Consider the following 21,172-nt stretch of genomic DNA (forward strand, 5'->3'; position numbering starts at 1 on the left):
ATGAGAAGGAGATGAAGGAGAAGATCTTCCAATGCAAGTTTTTAGAAATAGTGTAATTACCCAACTAGATTATATGTTAATACTTATTAAAATCATGTTCCACAATTATTATTTAGATGTCCAAGAAAATGGTAAAATCTTGCATTGAATCTCAGACCTACCCATGGAAAATCTGAAAGGTTGGTAGAGCTGTACTGAGGACAGGAAGGGCACATACAGGCTCAGTGATCTACTGTGTATCCTCGGCTGGGGCATCCCTTTGCTATGTTAATTTTGTACCACATATTCATTCTATAAAAGACTGAGTGAGCAGTAATTTCTATATGCCAGGCATTGTGCTAGAAGCCAGAAATATAATAGTGAATTAGTAATCCAGTCCGTCCTCACAGAGCTTAGAAGCCTGACATCCCAGGTTGGGATTGGTTGAGACAAAAATAAGCAGAGATTCAAATCCAGAGTGGTATGTGCCTGATAGGAGATGTAAAGAATGCTGGCAAGCACACAGTGGAATATATATTTCAGATAGGAAGGGTCAGGGAAGACATTCTAAAGAAGTGCTAGGAAGGAGAACTTGAGAAAACTAGAGGCAGAGGAAGGAACATGTAGATGTAGAAAGCAGAGGAAGTAGGGAAAATGAGAGAGAGAGAGGGAGGGAACACACATGGTGCTTTCTAGGAAGTGAAAAACCATATGCCTGAAAGCTAGAGTGTAAGGAAGGTTGAGGGTCATGGACAGAGATTAGACTGGAGAAATAGGGGACCTGGTTGTCGTGTTGAGAAAAGATCACAGAGGGTTAAGATGGGAGGTCAGAAGACCAGCTAGAGTGCTGCTGTGGATCTCCTCCATAATATGATGGTGGTCTGAAGTTGGGTAGGAGCCATGAGGATGGAGCGAAGTGGGTGAATCCTAGGCACAACTTGGAGATGGATTCTGTAAGACCTAGGCATGGCTTGGAGGTGCAGTATGAAGGAGAGGAGGGTGCTATGCATGCTCTCAACTCTTTGTCTTGGTCACCGGGAAGATGGTGCCTGTTAGCGGAGTCCCATCGGTAGTGCCAGAAAAGACTGAGCTCAATAAACTGCAAGGTTGCTTCTTTCTGGATACTGTCAGGCCGACATCAATTAGTGTGTGGGATGTTTGCTGTGAGTGGGAGTGTCAGGGCTACGGTTTGTTTTTATTCTTCCTTCTTGAGACAATCCCCAATCATACTCGTTCAGTACAGAAAATGAGCTGCCCCCGCTTCAGTCAATTGAAATCCAAAAATGTACCAAATGACTAGACTACAGTTTTTAGTGAGGAGTTCGAAGAGGAAATCAGCTCCTCAGGCTGTCGAATGAAAATGGGTAATTACAATTTTTTTTAACACATTAGACTTTATTAGTTTTGAAATTAGTAAAACTCCTTTTATGGAACCACAAAATTCTATCACTAGGAAATCTTTTAGACATTACTGAAGAAATTGTGTAGGTTAAATTATTGGCTCAAGGACAACTGCCTATTTTTTTTCTCTCTAAATTGCAGTGATGATGTCTTGAAAAATGTTGATTAAACAAGTGAGAGTGGGCATATGTCATCACAGGACCCATAAAATTGTTTTATGTTGCTATTGAAATGCCCTGGTAATTTTTGTGGTAAAATGAAAGGGTTGTTCTGACAAATCATCTGAAATAGAATATGGTATACTTTCTGTTCTTGGTGATCATGCCTGCTTTTAAATTCTTTTGTTAAGTGATTTATGCACATTTATCCAGAGCATAATTATCTTGATTAATATTGAGAAATATGATATTTATAATCCCAATGTTTAACAAAGTGCTACATGATTAGCCCTTTAAAAATAATTAACCCTCTTGTATATAAAATTTCATAATTTCATTTCAGATTATCAAGTGCCAACTAATATTTTCAAAATTTTAATCACCCATATATAATGGACTCAGTGGGAACATGTGAGAGGGTATTGTTGCTCTTATATTACAAATCAATGGAAAATCGAACCACATTTTAGTATTTTCCAGCAATCACATTTTTCTGGTCTTCTGCCTCTTGCATTTAGTTATTAGATGTCTATTATTTAATCACATAAATGATTTAGAAAAATGACGTTATTAAAAATTAGAAAATTTGAAACATGCTCTTGTATACACATATTTATTGACTTGGCCCTGTTCTCACCTAAGAATAAAAATTCTGTCTGGGATCAATAAGTCTAAATAAGGGCTCCCTCTCCACTCCCTATAGGAAACAAACATTTAACAAATTTTATGTTGCTTATATCTTGATAACTTCTAAGGAGATGAGAATTGTCAGAGCACTTTTCCTAGTGGAATATAGACCCAATCTGCTATGTTCCTGAACAAGCAGAATCAAAATCCTTGTATCTCCTTAGATGACGAAGCAGTTACTGCTAAGCTTTTGTGTCAATTAGTAAAGACTTATGGTCAACACATTGGGAATTACTAAAACAGAATCAATTCTTTTCTTTCCTTCCCTTCAAAATTTGGGGAAGATTTAGGGAAGCCAAATTTTCTTTTATTCACATGTCTTTGAGTTTTATCAGTTTGTAAGCCTACAATGGTAGAAGAAAGATTATGATAAAGAAAACAAATACTCAGGGAAAATGTCAAAATTAAAATATAGTGGCTATTTAATATGAGATTTGTGTAATATATAAGTACAAAATTAATGCTTATTAAGTTTTATCCCCCATGTCTAGAAAATATCTCCAAATACCAGTAATAATGACCTTAAGCCTGCCAAGCCTTTTGCACTTACTATTTCATGTATTCCTCATTTATCTATGAGGTAGGTACTGTTATTATCACCATTTAACAAATAGGGAGACAGAAATTTAAAAGAAGTGACTTGCCCAAGATCAAATTTTAAGTGGTGGAGCCTGGTTATCTACATCTGTTGGATTTCAGAGGTTAGGCTCTTTCTTCACTTCTACTGTGATACCACAAAGAGAGTATTTGAGTCTTTGGGAGGGAGATGGTTTGTACATAGAGAATTCTTCTCCCTTCATTATGTGCTTCAGGCTGTATAGCTACATCATCGTTCCTTTATCCAAAGTTGGAAATGGCATTTGACAAGCTTTTGCAGAGCTTGGAAAGCCTAAGAGGGTGAAGGTGCACATGATGTTTAGCTTTTGAGATTTCCTGGATCTAGCTGGTTCCTTCACAGTTGATACATTTGGTATCAGATCAGTTTTTATTTATTTATTTTATTTATTTTTTTAAAGATTTTATTTATTTATTTGACAGCGAGAGACACAGAGAGAGAGGGAACACAGCAGGGGGGAGTGGGAGAGGGAGAAGCAGGCCTCCCGCCGAGCAGGGAGCCCGATGCGGGGCTCGATCCCAGGACCCTGGGATCATGACCTGAGCCGAAGGCAGACGCTTAATGACTGAGCCACCCAGGCGCCCCTCAGATCAGTTTTTAAAGAAGCTGTCCTTACACTCTTGTTGCTGAGACAAAATATGGATACAGCTCACTTTCTTCAAACTTCATCTGCACGCCTGCATTCTTCATTGTTAGTCATACTCCTTAATTGAGCTTATTGAGTAAAGACAGAAATAAATAATATGATGGATGGGTGAAGAGGAGAGGGCAGACATGGATCACAGGACAAAGGTCTGTTAAGTGAAATATCCTGAATCAATCCTTTACCTGGCATTTTTTCTCTAGAAAATTCACTCTTTAAATATGCACTGAGGAGACTTCTGCTTCCAGGAAGATGGGAGTAGACATCCTTTCTCCTATTTCTTTCACTAAGTATGTACAGCTGAAAACCCTGGACATTATGTATAAAACAAACATAAGAAGATTCTGAAAGGAGGGGCACCTGGGTGGCTCAGCTGGTTGGGTGACTGATTCTTAGTTTCAACTCAGGTTATGATCAGTCAATCAATCAATCAATCAATCAATCAGTAAGATTCTGAAAGGTGGAAAGAAGGCAGGTCAGCTAGGAACTCAGGACCAGAAGAAAGACATAGTAGTGAATTTTCTGGATTTTCTTTTTCCTCATAGATCTCTGACTAGGTACTAGGTACTCCTAAGCTGGCAACCCAGAAATGCCAATGGCCATGGGCCAGTGGAGGCCATGTAGGAAGTTTGGATCCCACCTTCGGGGTCACTGGAGGGCACGTGGGGAACAATTGTGAGGTGTCCCTGCACATCTACCTGTATCTGGCAGTAAGGAGGCAACAACCTCCCTTGCCCTGAGGCAGCATTGTCAGAGAAGGCCTGCTAAAACACAACCTTTTAAGATGAGCCAGTCTTTTTAATATGATACCCAAAATGTCTGGGTATTAATGGAAAATCATTCCAAGGAAGATCTCAACTTGAATGAGAGAAGACAATCAACAGATGCCAATACTGAAATGACGCAGATGTTAAATTATGACAAGGATTTTGAAGGAGCCGTCACAAAAGTTCAATGAACAATTATGAACATGCTCCACAAATGAAAGAGCAGCAAGGCTCATCAAAGAAATCGAAGCTACAAAGAAAGTCAAATGCAAAATTAAAACTGAAACATACATGGGCACAATCCGTGAACTTGAGGATAGAACATGAGAAATTGCCCAGTCTGAACAACAGAGAAAAAAGACTGAAAAGATAAAAAGCCTTAGGGACAAGTGAGACTGCAACAGAGGATCCAACAACTGGGTCACTGGAGTCCCAAGAGGAAAGGAGAAAGGGGATGGGGCTGAAAGAGTATTTGAAAAAATAATGGCTGAAAATTACCTAAATTGGGGAAAAGACATAAACCTACAGGTTTAAGAAGTTGAGCAGACCCCAAACAGGACCCAAACATATTCATGCCAAGACACATCATAGTCAACCTTCTGAACACTAAGAACAGAGAGAAAAATCTTGAAAGCAGCCAGAAAGAAGCGATGCAGGAAATGCACAGATTTGGGGCATTAGAGGAATGGGTGGGTTACCAGCACTTCTTGTTGATTTCAACTCTTAGTCTTTTGCCTTTGTAACTGAACTTAACTGAGCTAACATGCACAAAGCATTTACTAGACATCTATAAATTATGCTGGCACTTGAGGGACATATGTCAATCTCATTCCTCCTATAACTGCTCCACAGATATTATCCAACAGAGCAAATCAAGAAATTCCAGAATTTGAAAGAATCTCAAAAAAAAAAAAAAAAAGACAAGCACAGTAATTTTTAATTTGGGATTTCTTGATGGGCTTCAGCTCTGTGCACTACTCGAAATTAATCGAAGAAATGCCAGCATGTATGTGCATTTTTCAAAGGAAAAGGACCATGGTTTTCATCAGATTCTCAAAGGAGCTGGTGGCCCTAAAAAGATTAAGAGCCACTGTTAAAGTTTCTGTTCTTTTCAGGCTAAGCCATATAATCCAACCTAGGTAAAAAAGAACCTAAAAATAGAGAAGGTATTCCTCATTCTGTCAAAATTCCTGAATGCTACCTCTTGATAATTCTCTACTTTTAAGGGAAAAATAAGAAAGGGGCAGTTTTCTAATTCCTTCTAGGCACTTCTGGAAATACACTGTTCATTAAAGAATGTTTGCCTGTAGTCTTATTTCAATCATTTTAAAAATAGTACCTGGAGGTGACTAAATGACTAACGCGCTGGGATTTAAAATGTACTTTAAGTTTGATTTCTCGCAACGCCAATGAAAAAGTCCAGTTGTATAAAGAAGAATCAGCAGCCTCTCTATGCCAGTATCAGTAGGCTGGTTTATGAGCGAAGATAAACTGTTCTACAATAAACTGTTCTACAATCTGCATTCCTTTTTCCACCTTTCAAAAAAAAGGGCATGTAAAATTAAGTTCTTTTAATTACACAATGTGTAACTGTCAATTTATCTGAACAAAAAATGTTAGTGCATTCTCTTGTGAAAAAATAAAACAGCTATGACAAAAACAGATCTATTTAGTTTCTGTCTGTACAGTGTGGCTGTCCCTCACTTCTTGTACCTTCCACCCAACCCCTTCATGCAAGCCAGGTGAGTTCACCTGCAGGATTGCACTATAAAACAGGGTTTTAGGTTGCTACTGCCTGTTTTCTAATCAAAATTAAGACCCCCAATGTCACCTGGAGAGCAAGATTGGATAATGCATTATTTCAGTAAAAAACTTGATTATCTGCTTCCAGTAGGACCTCATGTAGTTTGATTTACTCAGACTATTCTCTGCTGGCTTGTATCTACAGAATCAAAAGAATCACATAGAATTCCAGGGCCCAACCTAAAATTACCACAATGCAACTAGGAGAAAGATTTGGGAATCTGAAAGTTTTTCCAAGTTCTTCAGGTGATTATTGAGTTCAAACAGTTTAAAACAGTCTCAAACTTGAATATGCACACAAATGATCCTGGGCTCCTGAAACAAATGCAGATTCTGATCCGATTGGTCTGGACAGGGTCTGAGATTCTGCATTTCTAACAAGTCCCCAGATGATATTGCTGGTTTGAGGACACTTTGAGTAGTAAGATCAGAGAGGGTATGTTTCATCTGGTTAGTGTGTAAATTAGTATAGGCCATTACCTTTTCCTTCTGTATCTGTGGATTCTCTACCAGGGACTTCTACCTTGATACTGCCATTTCTCACTTATCACTGATAGTGTTTCTATAAGCTAGTGTGATCACTTAAGGTAAGGCATTCTGCCACTAAGCTGACATAAAAGTACATACAAAGATAAAAACAACCTGAAATAAACAGAAATGAACATCACACATTAACTTACAACATAATGGGTTTATATTTAATATAGTACTTCCCACCATAGAGATGTTACTCAGTTAATACAAAGGTTTTTTTTAACATTAAATTTCTCCATTTCAATGTCAATATATTTTTTTACATTAAATATTGTCTCCATTTTAACATTAGATACATTGAATACATTTTTCTTATCTCCCCCAAGAAATAAAAATTTTAATTTCTGACCGTATTTGATATTAAGTTGGGAGTTAACAAAACAAAATCTAATAAAAATATGGAGAAAAGACTCCTCAGTGATAGAGGAATTGGCAATTTCCTAGGATTTTGGGCAAGGGTTTCCTTCTTCCTATCTCATGCACTTTGAGAATTCCAAGAAACTATGAAATAATATGTAAATTTCAGTCATCTGACTTCTTTGACCCTCTAACTAGCATATATGAATTATAGACAATGCTTTTTTCAGTGCATTATTTATTGTGAAGAAAACTTTTTTTTTTCCCATTTAACATATTATTAATTTGTTCCCACTTACAGGGAGACAAGAATGTGAAAATACCCTATTTCTTGGGAACTTTTAGACATTAAAGCTCAGTTTTTAACCTCAATAACACAAAGGTTTTCCAGGCAAGGTGTGATGCACAAGGCCCATCAAAATCACATTTGTCCATTCCTCTTTCGTGCATATACCCCCAAACAAGCACAAATGCCTGTAATGCTGAGAGCCACACCTAACAAGAGAGCGATTGCATCTCCAGCTTCTACTGCTTCAACAACAGGCAACACCAAAAGCAGTGAAATGAGGACCAAGAGCAACTGTGTTGAGACTGAGGTCATGATGTTGGGATCTTCAGGTATCTGGATCTTGAGGGCTGAAGGTTTCTAGAAATCAAACATGGAAACAAAAAGGAATCATTAAAAATTCCCACCATTTCAGTATGGATACATAAATAACAATCCACACACCTTTCAAATTTAAGTTTCAGACCCATCTCCTCATTTAATGGTAGAAAAAAACAGGTTAAGTTTATAAAAGGTATTTAAAGATGGGGGCGCCTGGGTGGCTCAGTTGGTTAAGCGCCTGCCTTCGGCTCAGGTCATGATCCCAGGGTCCTGGGATCGAGCCCCACATTGGGCTCCCTGATCAGCGGGAAGCCTGCTTCTCCCTCTCCCACTCACCCTGCTTGTGTTCCTGCCCTCGCTATCTCTCTCTCTAATAAATAAATAAAATCCTTTTTTTTTTTTTAAAAAAAAAGGTATTTAAAGATGGTCATTTGAGGCTAATTTCCCCTTTTCATAATAATTCCTTGACTCCAGCAATTTTTCCGCACTCTATCATGCCAACACCATGTGAATCAACTAAGCAAATGAACAGAACATAATTAAGAACAAAGAGAAAACACACAAGACACTCGTAAACTTAAAATACCTTAGTGAGTAAAAATTGCATTTTCTTAGGATTTCTCCCATCCAGGAAATGCAGACAAATCTGGCAAAAGTCACGCGAGATGTAAATCTGTGAACTTGTGGGGAATTAGTAAAACTTACCAAAAAAAGGATTTACGTATAATTCTGATTCGAAATAGTCCCTTCCTGGAGTTCCGGATCGCTGAGGCTAAGAGGTTCCACGTGACAGAGCCTATTATCAGAAGAGGGTAGGATTTAAGAACTACTCACCATCACCATCAGCAGCATTATTATTATTAAGGAGACAGCCAGAGTCAGTGCAGAGCGAAGAGGTCGTACGGAAGAGAGAGGAATGGATAATAACTAGAGAAAACAGTTTGTTCAAGCAGGGGAACTAGACTTAAAGTTGGTCAGTTTGCCCGCCCAGGAAAACCTAAAAATAAATCGAACCCAGAGACAAGTTCGTGCCATGACTTGATATTAAGATTTTAAAAAGAACCCCTGCTTTGTCCCGGCGAGGTGCAAATATGACCCCTGTTTTACAAATACACTGAGGCAATCTTAAGTATCCTTTGGAGCGGAGAGCGTACCTTACCTTCCCGGAAGCAGCCATTAGAGGAATGGCGGAGAGGGCGGGGTCTCCAAACTACACTTCCCACAATCCACGCTGCCGACGACTCCCAGGATGCGCCGGAGCGCTCCCCTGTAACTGGCTGAGAGAGTGACGGGCACGCTGCACGGGAGAAGAGGAGGAGCGAGCTTGAGGGGCTTCCTCACACGGCGCAACGTTTTACCGGTAAAGTGTCTCAGTGTCATTGTACAAACGCTCTCTCAAAAATGAGTTAAAGAAATGACAGCAAGTGACTTTTACCCTATTTAAGGTTTTAAGACACACAAGTAGTTATGTCTTTTCTTCGACTGAAATGAAGACACAACAGCGGGAAGATACCACCCGGGCACAGCCATCTGTTTCGGATTCTTTTTAAACTAGCGGCTTCCAACGTTCCGAAGCCGGGAATCCCCTGTCACCATCTTCCAAATGTGCCTTGTGACGTTTTGTTCATTCCTTTTAAGCAATGGGGAAAACACGTTTAATTAGACATTTTGGAAAATGTTAAAACCATTTGTAGGGAAACACAGAGTTTAGGAAAAATGGTTTGAAGGAAGATCTCTTTTATTCGGGTTCTGGGGTTGTGAGAATCCCCCTTAGTTCAAGGGTGCAGTGTGTGTATGGCCCACTTAGTGATTTCTTCTCAGTCATGTTTTTATGATACCCACCCTATCTGCCCCCAAATATTTATGAAAAGATGTGAAATTATTACTTTTAAATATTAAGTGAATTATTTGCATATATAAGTCAACCCTTTCTGAAAGGCACTCTTGAAGTCCAATATCTGTGCAGTCTTTAAACGAAACTTTGCCTAGTCACCCAGTTTTCTGAATTCTCATTTACAGATTCGACAGTTTATTTGACACCCTCAGATTGTAAGTTATTAGTGATGTGGGTTAGGGATAAAGTCACTGCCCTGTCAGAATCAGTCTCTCAGAGCAGGTACATTCAGCTCAGTGCCCATAATTAGCATGTAATCTTGTACCTTATCTTTTTTCATAAATGTTACCAATCTCTCTAGACTGACAGCAAAGCTTTGTATTCTTGTCTCCTAACAGGCACCCAGCAGTAGAGTTGGCTAATCGTAATTATTTGAATAAATACATGTGCCAACAAGATTTCATGAGACAAAGAAGTGCCAAAAAAACCAAACGAAGGTCTTTTGCATATTGGAAGTCTGAGGATAACTACACAGTAATATTGTTAGCGTTGCTTCTTTAAACTTGATTGTTTTAACAAAGTTCTGTCTTTGCCTCATTTGCTTTGAACTTTTAGTTTTGTACCTTTCTAATCAAGTATATTTGAAATATATTACAAAATATTCTCTTGTATTTTAGTGTGAACATTTTGGGGATTTTATTTTTCCCTTTATGTTTATTTGTTAGCTAAAGTTAGCAGAGACTACTTTAAAGTTAGTGTTATTACAGGCTTGTTTCTAGGTGTGTCAACTTTGAAGATAGTGGTTTGAAGTTTGAAGAGTCTGTGGATGGTAAAATGCTTTTTCTTTAAAATGTTAAGATGTCAGTTAATGACCTGACTCATCTGAAATAGAGTGGCAGAAGTTTGTGCACGGGTGCTTTGGGCCCAAGTAGTTTTAAAATAAATTTGGTTAGCTTTCTCTAACTAGCACCCACCCCACTCAGGCAATTTAATAAAGGTATTGCTATATATGCTTTTGTGTGCCTTATCCCAGTCCTAGTATCCAAGTTGTATGGTATCCTATTTCTCAGTTTTTTCTTACTACCCTAGTGATTAAAAAAATTAATCACTTATTCCTTTGCTTAAAACTCTCCAGTTTCAACACATTAAGCTGAAGTCCAGACTCTTGATCTAGACTCACAAAGCTCTATACATTCTGGCCTCTGCTTCTCTCATGTCAATCCCTCACTCACCCATGCTTATTCCATTCCAATGACATTCACCTGTTTGCTGTTTCTTAAACATGCGAATTTTGTTGTTTCCTATTGAATTTGCCCTTGCTTTTGTCTCTGCCAGTAATACTTTTCCTACCGACTTCTTAATGGCTGTTTTCTCAAGGTTCTGCTTAAATGTCACCTTCTTCCCTGAGCACCTCACAAAAGATATCTCTCCCATTGCTGTCTATCCATTTTCTTGCCTAATTTTTTCTTCATAGTGTCTATCATTAACTGAAATTATATTATGTATTTGTTTATATGTGTAGTAGGTAAACAAATACAAGTAAAGTGAAAATTCCATGAAGGGCAGGAAATATTCCTGTCTTATTCATACTGAGTTCCTAGCTACTAGAACAGTGTCTAGCATGGTAGATACTTCGAAGGTATTTTGTGAATGAATGAATATTAGTATAAGACTACAATTTGATTAATATTTACTTACCTTTATACTGTTGATGGTAGAAACTACCTTATATGTAGGAAATCAGCTTCTGGGCTAAAGTATGAAGATACTTGATGATCTAGACTGAGCTTACTTTGAGTTTTCATTCAAAATTTGGTCTTACATATTTCCCCATAGTATTATTAACAAGAATTTACATTTATGTATACATAAGATACAGTAGCATCTAAAACAAGAACGTACTTTGTTCAGGAACCTGTCTATATTGGTCCCTACTTACTTCCTCTCCACTTGAAGCATCAGGATTTTGACAACAAATGTTAATTAAATCTACCTGGATCATGTATTTTTTCCTTAACAATACTGGAAAGGTTTTCTTTAAGTACCGCTTAATGTTGGATGAACAATATTGGCATTTTTGGCGAGACAGTACTTTGCTGTGCAGACACAATACTGTGGGATGTCTAGCATCCCTAGCCCGTGCCCAGTAGATGCCAGTAGGATCCCCCAGTCACGAGGACAACCAGCTGCTCTCACACATTGCTAAATACTCTTTAGTTGTAGATACTGTTCCTAGTTGAGAACCACTCCAGATTTCATGAACAAAATGAAGGGTGTAGTTGAGAATGAAATGAAACCCAACAGCAAAGAGTTCACACACACGTGTGTGTGTGTGTGTGTATACACACACAAACATATATACAAACACCCCAACACTGCAGTGTCTTAATGATTTAGATCCTTTTCCTTTAAATATGCTGGTTTTATGCTTTTTAAAAATATGCTGCTTATGCTTTATTTACAGATTCTTTTCTTTTTCCTGTCAGCATCTCTACCAGACAGGTTCCACTGGTCACTTTCTTATAACAGCACTGATATGTAGATTGAAATGGGATTTCTGCTTTTATATCTGCCACTCAGCTTAGTCTTTAAGCTGCAGAGAGCTAGTATGCTATAGTTTAAGGAATATTAGTTTTTTCCTTGGTGGCTTTGTGGATTTGGGTATTTATTTACTCTCTTTGAGGCTTAGTGTCCTTTTACAAAATATGTTTTGAGAAGATTAAATGAAATATTTTCAAAGTGACCGAAAAAGTGACCAGAGATCAATACTCCTCAATTCCCCCTTTAATTGTATTTCTATATCGCTGGCTAATGATTAAAAGTTAAGGTTTCTGGGTCAGACTGCTTGGTTGGAATTCTACTTCTGCTGCTTACTAGCTGTATGACAATACGAAACCTTTCTAAGACTCAGCTTATCTATCTATAAAATTGGGTATAGTAGTATCCACTTATTATGTATAGTAGGAGGATTAAATGAATTAGTTCCTGGAATTAGTAGCTGGCATGTAGTAAGCCCTCATTGAATAGTAACTATTTAATTTGCTACTATTTGCTATTAATCAAATCCACGAAATATGAGGTCTCTACGATGTGGTCTCTGTCCATTGTGAATGTGCTCTTCTGCATAGTAAATAGCAAATGCTTGTGGAATCTTTGGGTGCAGGCACATTTTAGGCCCCATAGGCTTTGGGTTGAGGGCTGACTAGAAACATTTTCCTCTTACTCTAAATCTGTGGTAGTTGTGATAAAACAAAACAAAACAAAACCATCCAGTTGTTGCCTTGATGGCATTTTCTATTTAACTATTTCATACCTCTTGGGGGTTATATTTATGTTTAAAACATATTCTCCACCTAGCTGGTGTTACATCATCAGTTCATTATATTGGGTCCAGCTGTCTGAATGCTCCTGCAGGCTTCTATATAGTTCCTCTTTAGCATTAAGTATCTAGGGTTATCAAATCCAGAATTTAGTCTTTTGGTTCAAGAGAAGCTAAGCCTACACCATCCTTCACTAAAATAGAGACCACTGGTAGCCAGTCATATTCAGAGACAAAGAACATTATTTTAGTCACTAATCTGACCAGTGGAGGGCAAAATTTACCAAGTCAGTTGTTACCAAGAAATGGGGTTTCAGAGAAGAATGGAAAAGTGGTCCTGCTTATAAGGATTAGAAGTGAGTCATTGCTAGGCCCCAAATGAAGGCATTTCTGGAATCCATCAGAAGAAGCAGGATGGCTGACATCAGGATTTTGCAGTGTGTGTCAGGGAATTCATAAAAATCCAGATTTTCTCTTTAGTAATTGAAACAAGCCAGGTGAATAGAGACATTTTATTGGAGCCTCACAATTAAAAAAGACCAACCCAGAGCTGGTCAGTATTTCCTATCAACAATAAGACATTTATTACTGTGATCATTACATTAGAGCTAACTAATCATTAGGCTAACAGGATGGGCTAAGCTGCACTTTCTAGAGCTGTTCAGCTGCTGCAGAAAAAACACCTGTTGAGGCTAAACTGGTGCCAGCATCTTACAGAGGTATATGGGCAAGCTGCAGATGTCATTGTTGACATGGTTCCAGCCACCATCTAGAGCCCATTATGGATGTGGCCCTCACTTCCACCAGAGAACCTCCGTAATCTGTGGGAATCAATTATACACACAAGTCTGTGGTGTCCAGGGAAGTGAGGAACCCCCCACAGATACTGGCAGATTCAAATTTTACCTACACTGCTAGGCTTCCAGGAGTAGGTTAAGAATTCTTGGATGAGACAAATTTATAGTTTTGAAAAGTTATAAGGTTATCTCTTTATATAGCACTTTATTCACCATGATAACAGACTGATTAAGAACATTGTCTTTGGAGATGCCATTGGATGGCCCGAAATTTATCTCTCCACTTACTAATTCTGTGAGTTTGTACAAATTACCTAACTTCTTAAAATATTCAAATATTTTATTCCTTAAAATAGTTATCTGAAGCAGATATTATTATCATACCCTGTTACAGATGAGGAAACTGAGACATAGTTAAGTAATTTATCCAAGATTATGTAACTGGTGGGTTGTAGAGTCAGGATATGGACCTAGGAAATCTGACAAAGTCTATACTATTAATCATTGCTCGGCTCTTGGGTGGCTCAGTGGTTAAGCATCTGCCTTTGGCTCAGGTTATGATCCCAGGGTTCTGGGATCGAGCCCTGCATCGGGCCCACTGCTCGACCGGGAGCCTGCTTCTTCCTCTCCCACTTCCCCTGCTTGTGTTCCTTCTCTCGCTTTGTCTCTCTCTGTCAAATGAATAAATAAAATCTTTACAAAAAACAAAACAAAACAAAATCATTGCTCATATGCTTAAAAAAATTTTTTTTATATGGGGGCAGGAAGAGAGAGAGGGAGAGAAAGTAGAGAGAGAGAGAGAGAGAAAGGTGAGGAGGGGGAGAGGGAGAGAGGGAATCTTTTTTTTTTTTTGAGAGAGAATCTTAAGCACGCTCTGCACTGGGCATGGATCCATCTCACAACCCTGAGATCATTACCTGAGCTGAAATCAAGAGTCAAACACTTAACCGACTGAGCCACCCAGGTGACCCTAAGAAATTTGTAATTAAAGTATAGTTGATGTACAAACCTATATGCTTTTATATGGAAAATGTCTGCAGGATCAAACACCATTTTAATTTTCTTCGAAATAAGGTGCTCTAGTGTTGCTTAGGAAACCTAACCATGGTGAGTCATTGAGGAGTTGTTGGTGTTTGTATACTTTTCTCTAGGACCTAGTTTGGTGAATGAGTGAGTACCAGTATTTGCCTAATTTGTCAATTGATTTTGACTTAGTTTTAATAAATATGTACACAAAAGTTTTTTTTTTTAATTAAAGTATGTCTTACCCAGGCTGAGAAACACACTTAGTGATAGGTATAACTATGACATGTCAGAGAATATAGATTGTGATGCTTTAGCAAATCTCAACTATCATAAAACCACTGAAGTCCATATAATATATAAAACTCAAAAAGAAAGAAAAGAGAGTGAAAAGAACCTTTTGAAAATCTTTGCTTATAGGTCAGAAACTTAAACGAGTCACTGTCAAAGTATAGAGAAGTTATTAACAATTTAGTATATGCAGTTCATGAGGAAATATTAATTCCTCTGTATAGACCAGGTGTTCATTATGATTAAGAGCTGGTAACTATGGAAACAGCATAAAATTTATAAAATTAAAAAGTACCAGATAGAAAATGCAAATAACATAGGAGAATGAATCATGCCCTAATTGGTCTTAGCTTGATTTCCCTTGAATGTAGACTTAGAAAATTTCTATCTGGCAATTTTCTGAGTAAATCACTCATTTTTCAGACCCTGAATTTCTTCTTTGGATATCTCAACTTGTTCATTTGATAATGCCTTTATCTAGAGTCAATTTATATATGATAGAATGTATAGGGCTGGAATTTTTATAGTAAGCAATAGCTGGGAAGTGGTGACTTTGAACTGAGCTTGGAAACTTGAATGAGTACCTGAACCTTTTATGTAGACATTTATTGGGAATTTTCAGTTGACGTATTGTGATTGGTCACTTTTAGTTTTTAAACCTATATCTTTTGCTAAATCATATAGATGGTCCAGGTTGAGAGCTTTATGGTATAACATCAGTCGCTGTGTCATGGAATGAATTATGTATCTATGAAATGGTGAACTGGAGAGCAACAATAAAGTTTCTTTACTCTTGCCTATAAAATTTGATTGTTTATAAATCTATTCTGTGAGTCCATTGTGCCAACAGGCTACTTGTCTGTAGATATTCTAAAAATAGTATTATTAGAATTAAAATTCTTCATAAAAAATTATCACAAAATAATCTTACTTTCTGGAAGAATGATTTTATTCAAGGAGGTTGGCAGATTTTCTCTTCAAGGGAAAATTCTTTATTTTAAAAGTAGAATAAGTTATTTTAAAAAATGATTGCAGCTGGTTCAATTGAGGAAAAAGTTCCATGCAATGCTATTCACAGTTCCATTTGATTGTGATTTGGACCTGTTTTCATGCATTTTAAGCTCTCATTTCTCAGGGGAGTCAAAATAAGTAGCTGACCTCAATCTGACAGTCATAGTGAAGCCCTGCTTTTGTGAGCATGCCTATCAACACTAGGATGTATAAAAGTGAATGTGGTGTGCTGTATAAGAGCACAGACACAATCCTTTTATCTGCTGTGGTTTAGTAGGACCCTTGGTAAAAATATTTTACCTACCTCTGGTCACCAGGCTTTAAAAGGGATCTGGAAAGACAGCAGAGAGCCCAGGGATGAGTGGCAGAGTTAATTAAAGTGATCCAAAAATCGGTCCTGGAAGAGTGTTCTCAAAATGTGTTCTGTGGTCCACTTTCCAATTACATAGGGAGTTTATATAAAAATACAAATTTCTAAAACAAGTTCTCCAGATAATATTTAGGATCATCCGGTCTTAGAACCTTTTTCATTGGGGAAAATAATTTACTGAGGCTGATTGTTTGGGAAGAGGAAACATAAGGACAACTGAATAATGATCTTTAACTTAATGAACAATATTTAATAAGACCCAGTTAGAATTATCTGTCTTGCTCTCATGGACCCCTTTTCAGTTATCGATGAAACAAAAAATACAAATATTTCTTGCCTCTTGTGCATATATCAAATAGCATTTTTTCTTATTTCTTATAGACTTATCTTTCTCAAAAACTTATTTTAAAAAATGTATAAAACCATTCTGATTATTTCTACATTTAGAAATGTACATTTCTACATTTAGAAATGTAGAAATATCCCATTCCTCAGAAAAAGCAAAGAGTGAAAGGAACTCTGAGTAATAAAATGGACAATATCCTCAGTTTTAAAACATACCCATGCAGTTGTGAGTTTCACACGGTTACATCTTAGAACAGTCTTCTGTTAAAGATTAGGACAAAGCATTAAATGCAACTCACTGAAGGTGATCAGAAGGGTGTTGTGTGGTGAGTTGCTAATATGTAGCTTTCTGGTGATTCAACATTAACCGAGGATTGAGTTTATAAGGCCTTGGACCTATTTTCCCTAAACATTTCTTCTCTCAGTAGGTACTTGGAAGGGAGCTAGGTAACCTGGAGTGCTGGTATTCTAAATTACTGGCTGAAGGCCCATCCATATGCTTTGGAGCTGAGACCAGCAAGCAAGATAGTTATTCTGTTACGAAAATTGCGTAGCTCTAATAAGTATTCTTGCCACACAGCTACATCTGGATAAACTGGGGCTTGGGCCCAGGGTCTTACGTGTTTCAGTTATATCTCACTGATTTTTCTTACCGTCCCTAATATTATAATATTCTTGTAGCAGCATTCCATAAATATATATTGAGTAAATTAACAACTAAGACTTTATAGTTTTAGTCAACATAGAGCCCAGTTTGAATCAATATGTGTGACATAGCCATGAAAACTGAGTGTAATCTTGGATTGCAGGAATAGATGTGTAGTACCTAGAATGGGGAAGATAAGTTCTGTTTTGCTCTTTCCATTTTGGCCATACCTAGCAATATGATGTTCTTTTATGGATTGTCTTCTTTCTTTCTTTCTTCTTTCAGATTTTTTAAATTTATTTGTCAGAAAGAGAGAAGAGAGAGAGAGCACACAAGCAGGGAGAGCGGTAGGCAGAGGGAGAAGCAGGCTCCCCGCTGAGCAAGAATCCCAATGTCGGTCTTGATCCCAGGACCCGAAGGCAGATGCTTAACTGATTGAGGCACCCAGGTGTCCTGGATTCTCCACTTTCAGAAAAAGGTTAACAAACTGGATGTTAACCAGGACTGTGATAAGACTAGAATCATTAGTTGAAGAACATAGTTGAAACTCAGTGAGACTAACTACTGGTTTTGATGATTCATTCCATAGGAGAGGTACTAAAAGAAAAGAACTGGACTTGTGTAGGATGGTCAGTAGGTGAAAGTGATACAGAGGCACGTTTTAGCACCATATAAGGAAAAGCTTTCTAATGTTGTAAGAGGGAATTGGCTGCCTTGGTGAGCAGTGAACTCTTGATCAGAATAGGTTGGCTTAATGAATACTTGGCATGATGTTGTAGAAAGGATTCAGACTTCAAAAGGACGATTGGCTTAGTGGATATCCTTGAACGTTTACTCTGAACTTGACATTCGCTGATTCTCTTATCTTCTCCTCCCATGACCCCCAAGTCTTACGGTAGTTGTCTGATGCTTATTACACGGGTTTGTTTCAAGTCTCTGAGACACTGCTATTTATCTTTCTGAAAGCATTATTCTTAGTATTTCTTTCTTTCAAATTGGAAGGAAAAAATGGACTGTTTTTCTATTTCTGAAAAAGAAACCTTTGTTAATAATTTGTTAACATTTATAGTACATAAATATACATGATATATTGTTAATATTGTCCATATGTGTCATCATTGTGTAACTGATACTATTTCATAAACGATCATGTAGGCTAAAGTGAACAGATGAAAAATTGGTTCTGTATGTCTTATTTAGACTAACAAAGGTTTATAGTCTGAGGATTAAGATATAAACTTAATCAAGTTTTTTGTGATGTGTCCTGAAAATGGACTCATTATGGAATACCTACAAAATGCTTCCTGCTGACAGTCAGAATGATCTTAACAGACTTGTGAATGTCAAGTCATTGTACTGTACATTTCTGGATGTTTAAATCTTAGACCAAAGTAAGTTTTCATATTTCTTATTGTTCTAAATTTCATATTGTGCTTTTCTGGGAAATTAACTATTTTTATTTAATTTCTGAGTGTGTTAATCCCTTAAACATTGAACATAAAAGTCCTTTTGACTTTTTAGCATGTAGGTACCAAAATATGTGCAGTGTATAGAACTGGAAACATGTTGATACTATTCATTATATTGCCTAGGTGCTTAGCTACTCAGGGAAGCAAAACCTGAAAAAAGATATAGGTTATATTTGTGGTATCTTCTTTTCTACACAATTCCTTGGAATCTGTTGTTTAGGTAAGAGATTTTCTACCTGGACTGCTAGGGAGTTTGATAAGAAAATACTCAAAATCTTCTTATAATTATTTTCTCCTAGATAAAAAGCAGTACAAATTTACCATGTGGTTTTACACTGGTGCCCTATACTGCCCACATGTTAGATAGTCATGTGCTCTGAAGAGTCCCCTGACTATTTTATTTTATTTATTTTTTAAAGTTTTTATTTATTCATTTGAGACAGAGAGATACAGAGAGAGAGAGAGAGAGAGCATGAGCAGGGAGAGAGGCAGAGGGAGAGGGAGAAGCAGGTTCCCCACTGAGCAGGGAGCCTGATGTGGGGCCGAAGGCAGACGCTTGATGACTGAGCCACCAGGCACCTGTACCCCGACTATTTTAGGGAAGAATGGGAGTCGACCACAGTGCCCATATTTATTATTTCATTTTCAACATACAAGAGTTTATTTTAGTGTTTGTATGTCTGGTTAAGTGCATAAACATATAGTACTACCCAATTTTAGCTCAATTAAACTTCAAAGATTCTTACCAAAAAACCATGGATTGAATATAGTACTAATCACTCAAAGGATTGTAAAATGAATGTCATGATTTAATAAATTCAGCCAATAATGTGCTTCATCTTTTTGGACCTATTTATCTTTGAGCAGCATTTTCTTTCTTAGCTTATGACAACCATAATTGAATTTAGAACTAGACTTTTGAATCACAGCATCAATAAATGTTAAGCAAAGATCGAAAGAAATGATGTGCATTTGATTGAATCAGTATTTACTTTGAAATTATTAATAAGAATGTGGAAAAAAATTTTGGGCCATTAATTAACAAACCGAAGTTATATAATGTTTAAATTTATTTATTTATTTTTAAAACATTTCTATTATTGTGTGTTTTGAAATGTATCTATCAGCATAGTAATACATGGATATAATTTATATATTTTATGTATATATGTGAATGTTTAAAATATTCGTACTCATAAAGGTGTCTAGTGTAAAAATTTGGAGACACTGGTCTAGATTTGAATCACTGGAAGTGAAAGGGAAGGTCATGTCATTTTATTTTTTCCAGAAAACATGAAAAGAATGGGTCTCTGCCCCCATTTGCATCTGTTCCTTTCCTTAACAAGAGCAGGGCTGTGTCATTATAGGAAGCCACTGTCAAGTGAGTGATTTTTCTGTACTTGACAGAAATTTCTACTTAAACAGAAGGTTCAATTTTATGGGCAAGTTGCCTTTACTATGTGGCAACCTCTGCCTATATATAGAAGTTATATTTTCTTAAAAGAGGTGGCATATCTGCATTTGTTTGCTATTGTATCCTGATTTAGGAGTTTTCTTGCCATATGCTCTGGAAGAGAAGCTTAAGTCTGAGACAAGTGAGACTGCCATTAGGTGGACCAACTGATTTAGTTTCTACTCTTCAAAATGGTAGTACCAAAACAACAACAACAAAACTCAAATACAAAGACCTCCAAGCCTAGAATCCTTTCATATCATTTGGATTGAGGAGTGATATTGAGGTGTGTTCCCTCTATCCCTGCACGGCAGAGAGTTTTTATCAAGAAAGGATCCTGTATTTTGTCAAATGCTTTTTTTGCATCTATTGAAAGGATCATATGGTTCTTGTCTGTTCTTTTATTAATGTTGTGTATCACATTGATTGATTTGTGGATGTTGAACTGCCCTTGCAGCCCGGGAATAAATCCCACTTGGTCCTGGTGAATAATCCTTTTAATGTACTGCTAGATCCTATTAGCTAGTAGAAGTGGATGGCATAAAAGAATCAGTGATTCAGTGGCAACCTTTCATTCATTTCCAAAGGAGATTTTAGAAGATTGAGAACTGAGAAGTAAATGCTATTCTAACTCTTTTTATTTTTATCAGAAAAGACCTGAGTCTTTATAAGTCCAGCAAAATACATTTCCCATATCTTTAAGAACATAGTGATCTGCTGTGGTCATATCATTTTTATTCTCCTTTTCTGTTTGTGCTCTTTCAATTAGAATTTTATCTACAATATTACCCCTCTTAGAATTGGGTGATGATAAAACTATCCAACAACTTTTGCCAAACATTGAAAATCGTTCAGGATAAAGGGTAGAAATCAGGTAATTTTTAATACCAGTGGGTTAGTTCCTAAATTTTGTTGCAGTTAAAAGGGAACTGGATAAGAAATGGGCAGAATACATGAATAGACACTTTTCCAAAGAAGACATCCAGATGGCTAACAGGCACAGGAAAAGATGCTCAACATCAGTCATCATCAGGGAAGTACAAATCAAAACCACGATGAGAT

The 21,172-nt window shown here is 37.2% G+C and overlaps 1 protein-coding gene and 1 long non-coding RNA gene across 3 annotated transcripts in view; one reads left to right on the plus strand and one right to left on the minus strand.

Annotated features, from left to right (window-relative positions):
* Window positions 1-6,730: 6,730 nt before the first annotated feature.
* SMIM30 (small integral membrane protein 30) lies at window positions 6,731-8,783 on the minus strand. Of its 2 annotated transcripts, none has more exons than XM_035020956.1 (3): window positions 8,712-8,783; window positions 8,258-8,348; window positions 6,731-7,591 (listed from the first exon to the last, which is right to left on the minus strand). In XM_035020956.1, the coding sequence occupies exon 3, from the start codon at window positions 7,544-7,546 to the stop codon at window positions 7,367-7,369; it is 180 nt and encodes a 59-aa protein (XP_034876847.1). In that variant the 5' UTR covers window positions 7,547-7,591; window positions 8,258-8,348; window positions 8,712-8,783; the 3' UTR covers window positions 6,731-7,366. The 2 variants fall into 2 exon arrangements, with proteins under 2 accessions (XP_034876847.1, XP_034876848.1); XM_035020957.1 differs by having other exon boundaries at window positions 8,707-8,762.
* Window positions 8,784-8,829: 46 nt separating this feature from the next.
* The window catches only part of LOC118020995, a 187,126-nt gene continuing 174,783 nt past the window's right edge, over window positions 8,830-21,172 (plus strand). The window contains exon 1 of the long non-coding RNA XR_004682071.1: window positions 8,830-8,912. This is a non-coding gene — a long non-coding RNA (uncharacterized LOC118020995). The remainder of the gene's footprint in view (window positions 8,913-21,172) is intronic.

Source organism: Mirounga leonina, unplaced genomic scaffold (assembly GCF_011800145.1).
Source record: "Mirounga leonina isolate KUSES-001 unplaced genomic scaffold, KU_Mleo_1.0 Mir_174, whole genome shotgun sequence".
In the NCBI taxonomy this organism is placed as follows: Eukaryota; Metazoa; Chordata; class Mammalia; order Carnivora; family Phocidae; genus Mirounga; species Mirounga leonina.

Excerpts from the sequence above, each read along its gene's own strand:
- SMIM30 (XM_035020956.1), bottom strand. The coding sequence starts at position 7,546 with ATGACCTCAGTCTCAACACAGTTGCTCTTGGTCCTCATTTCACTGCTT.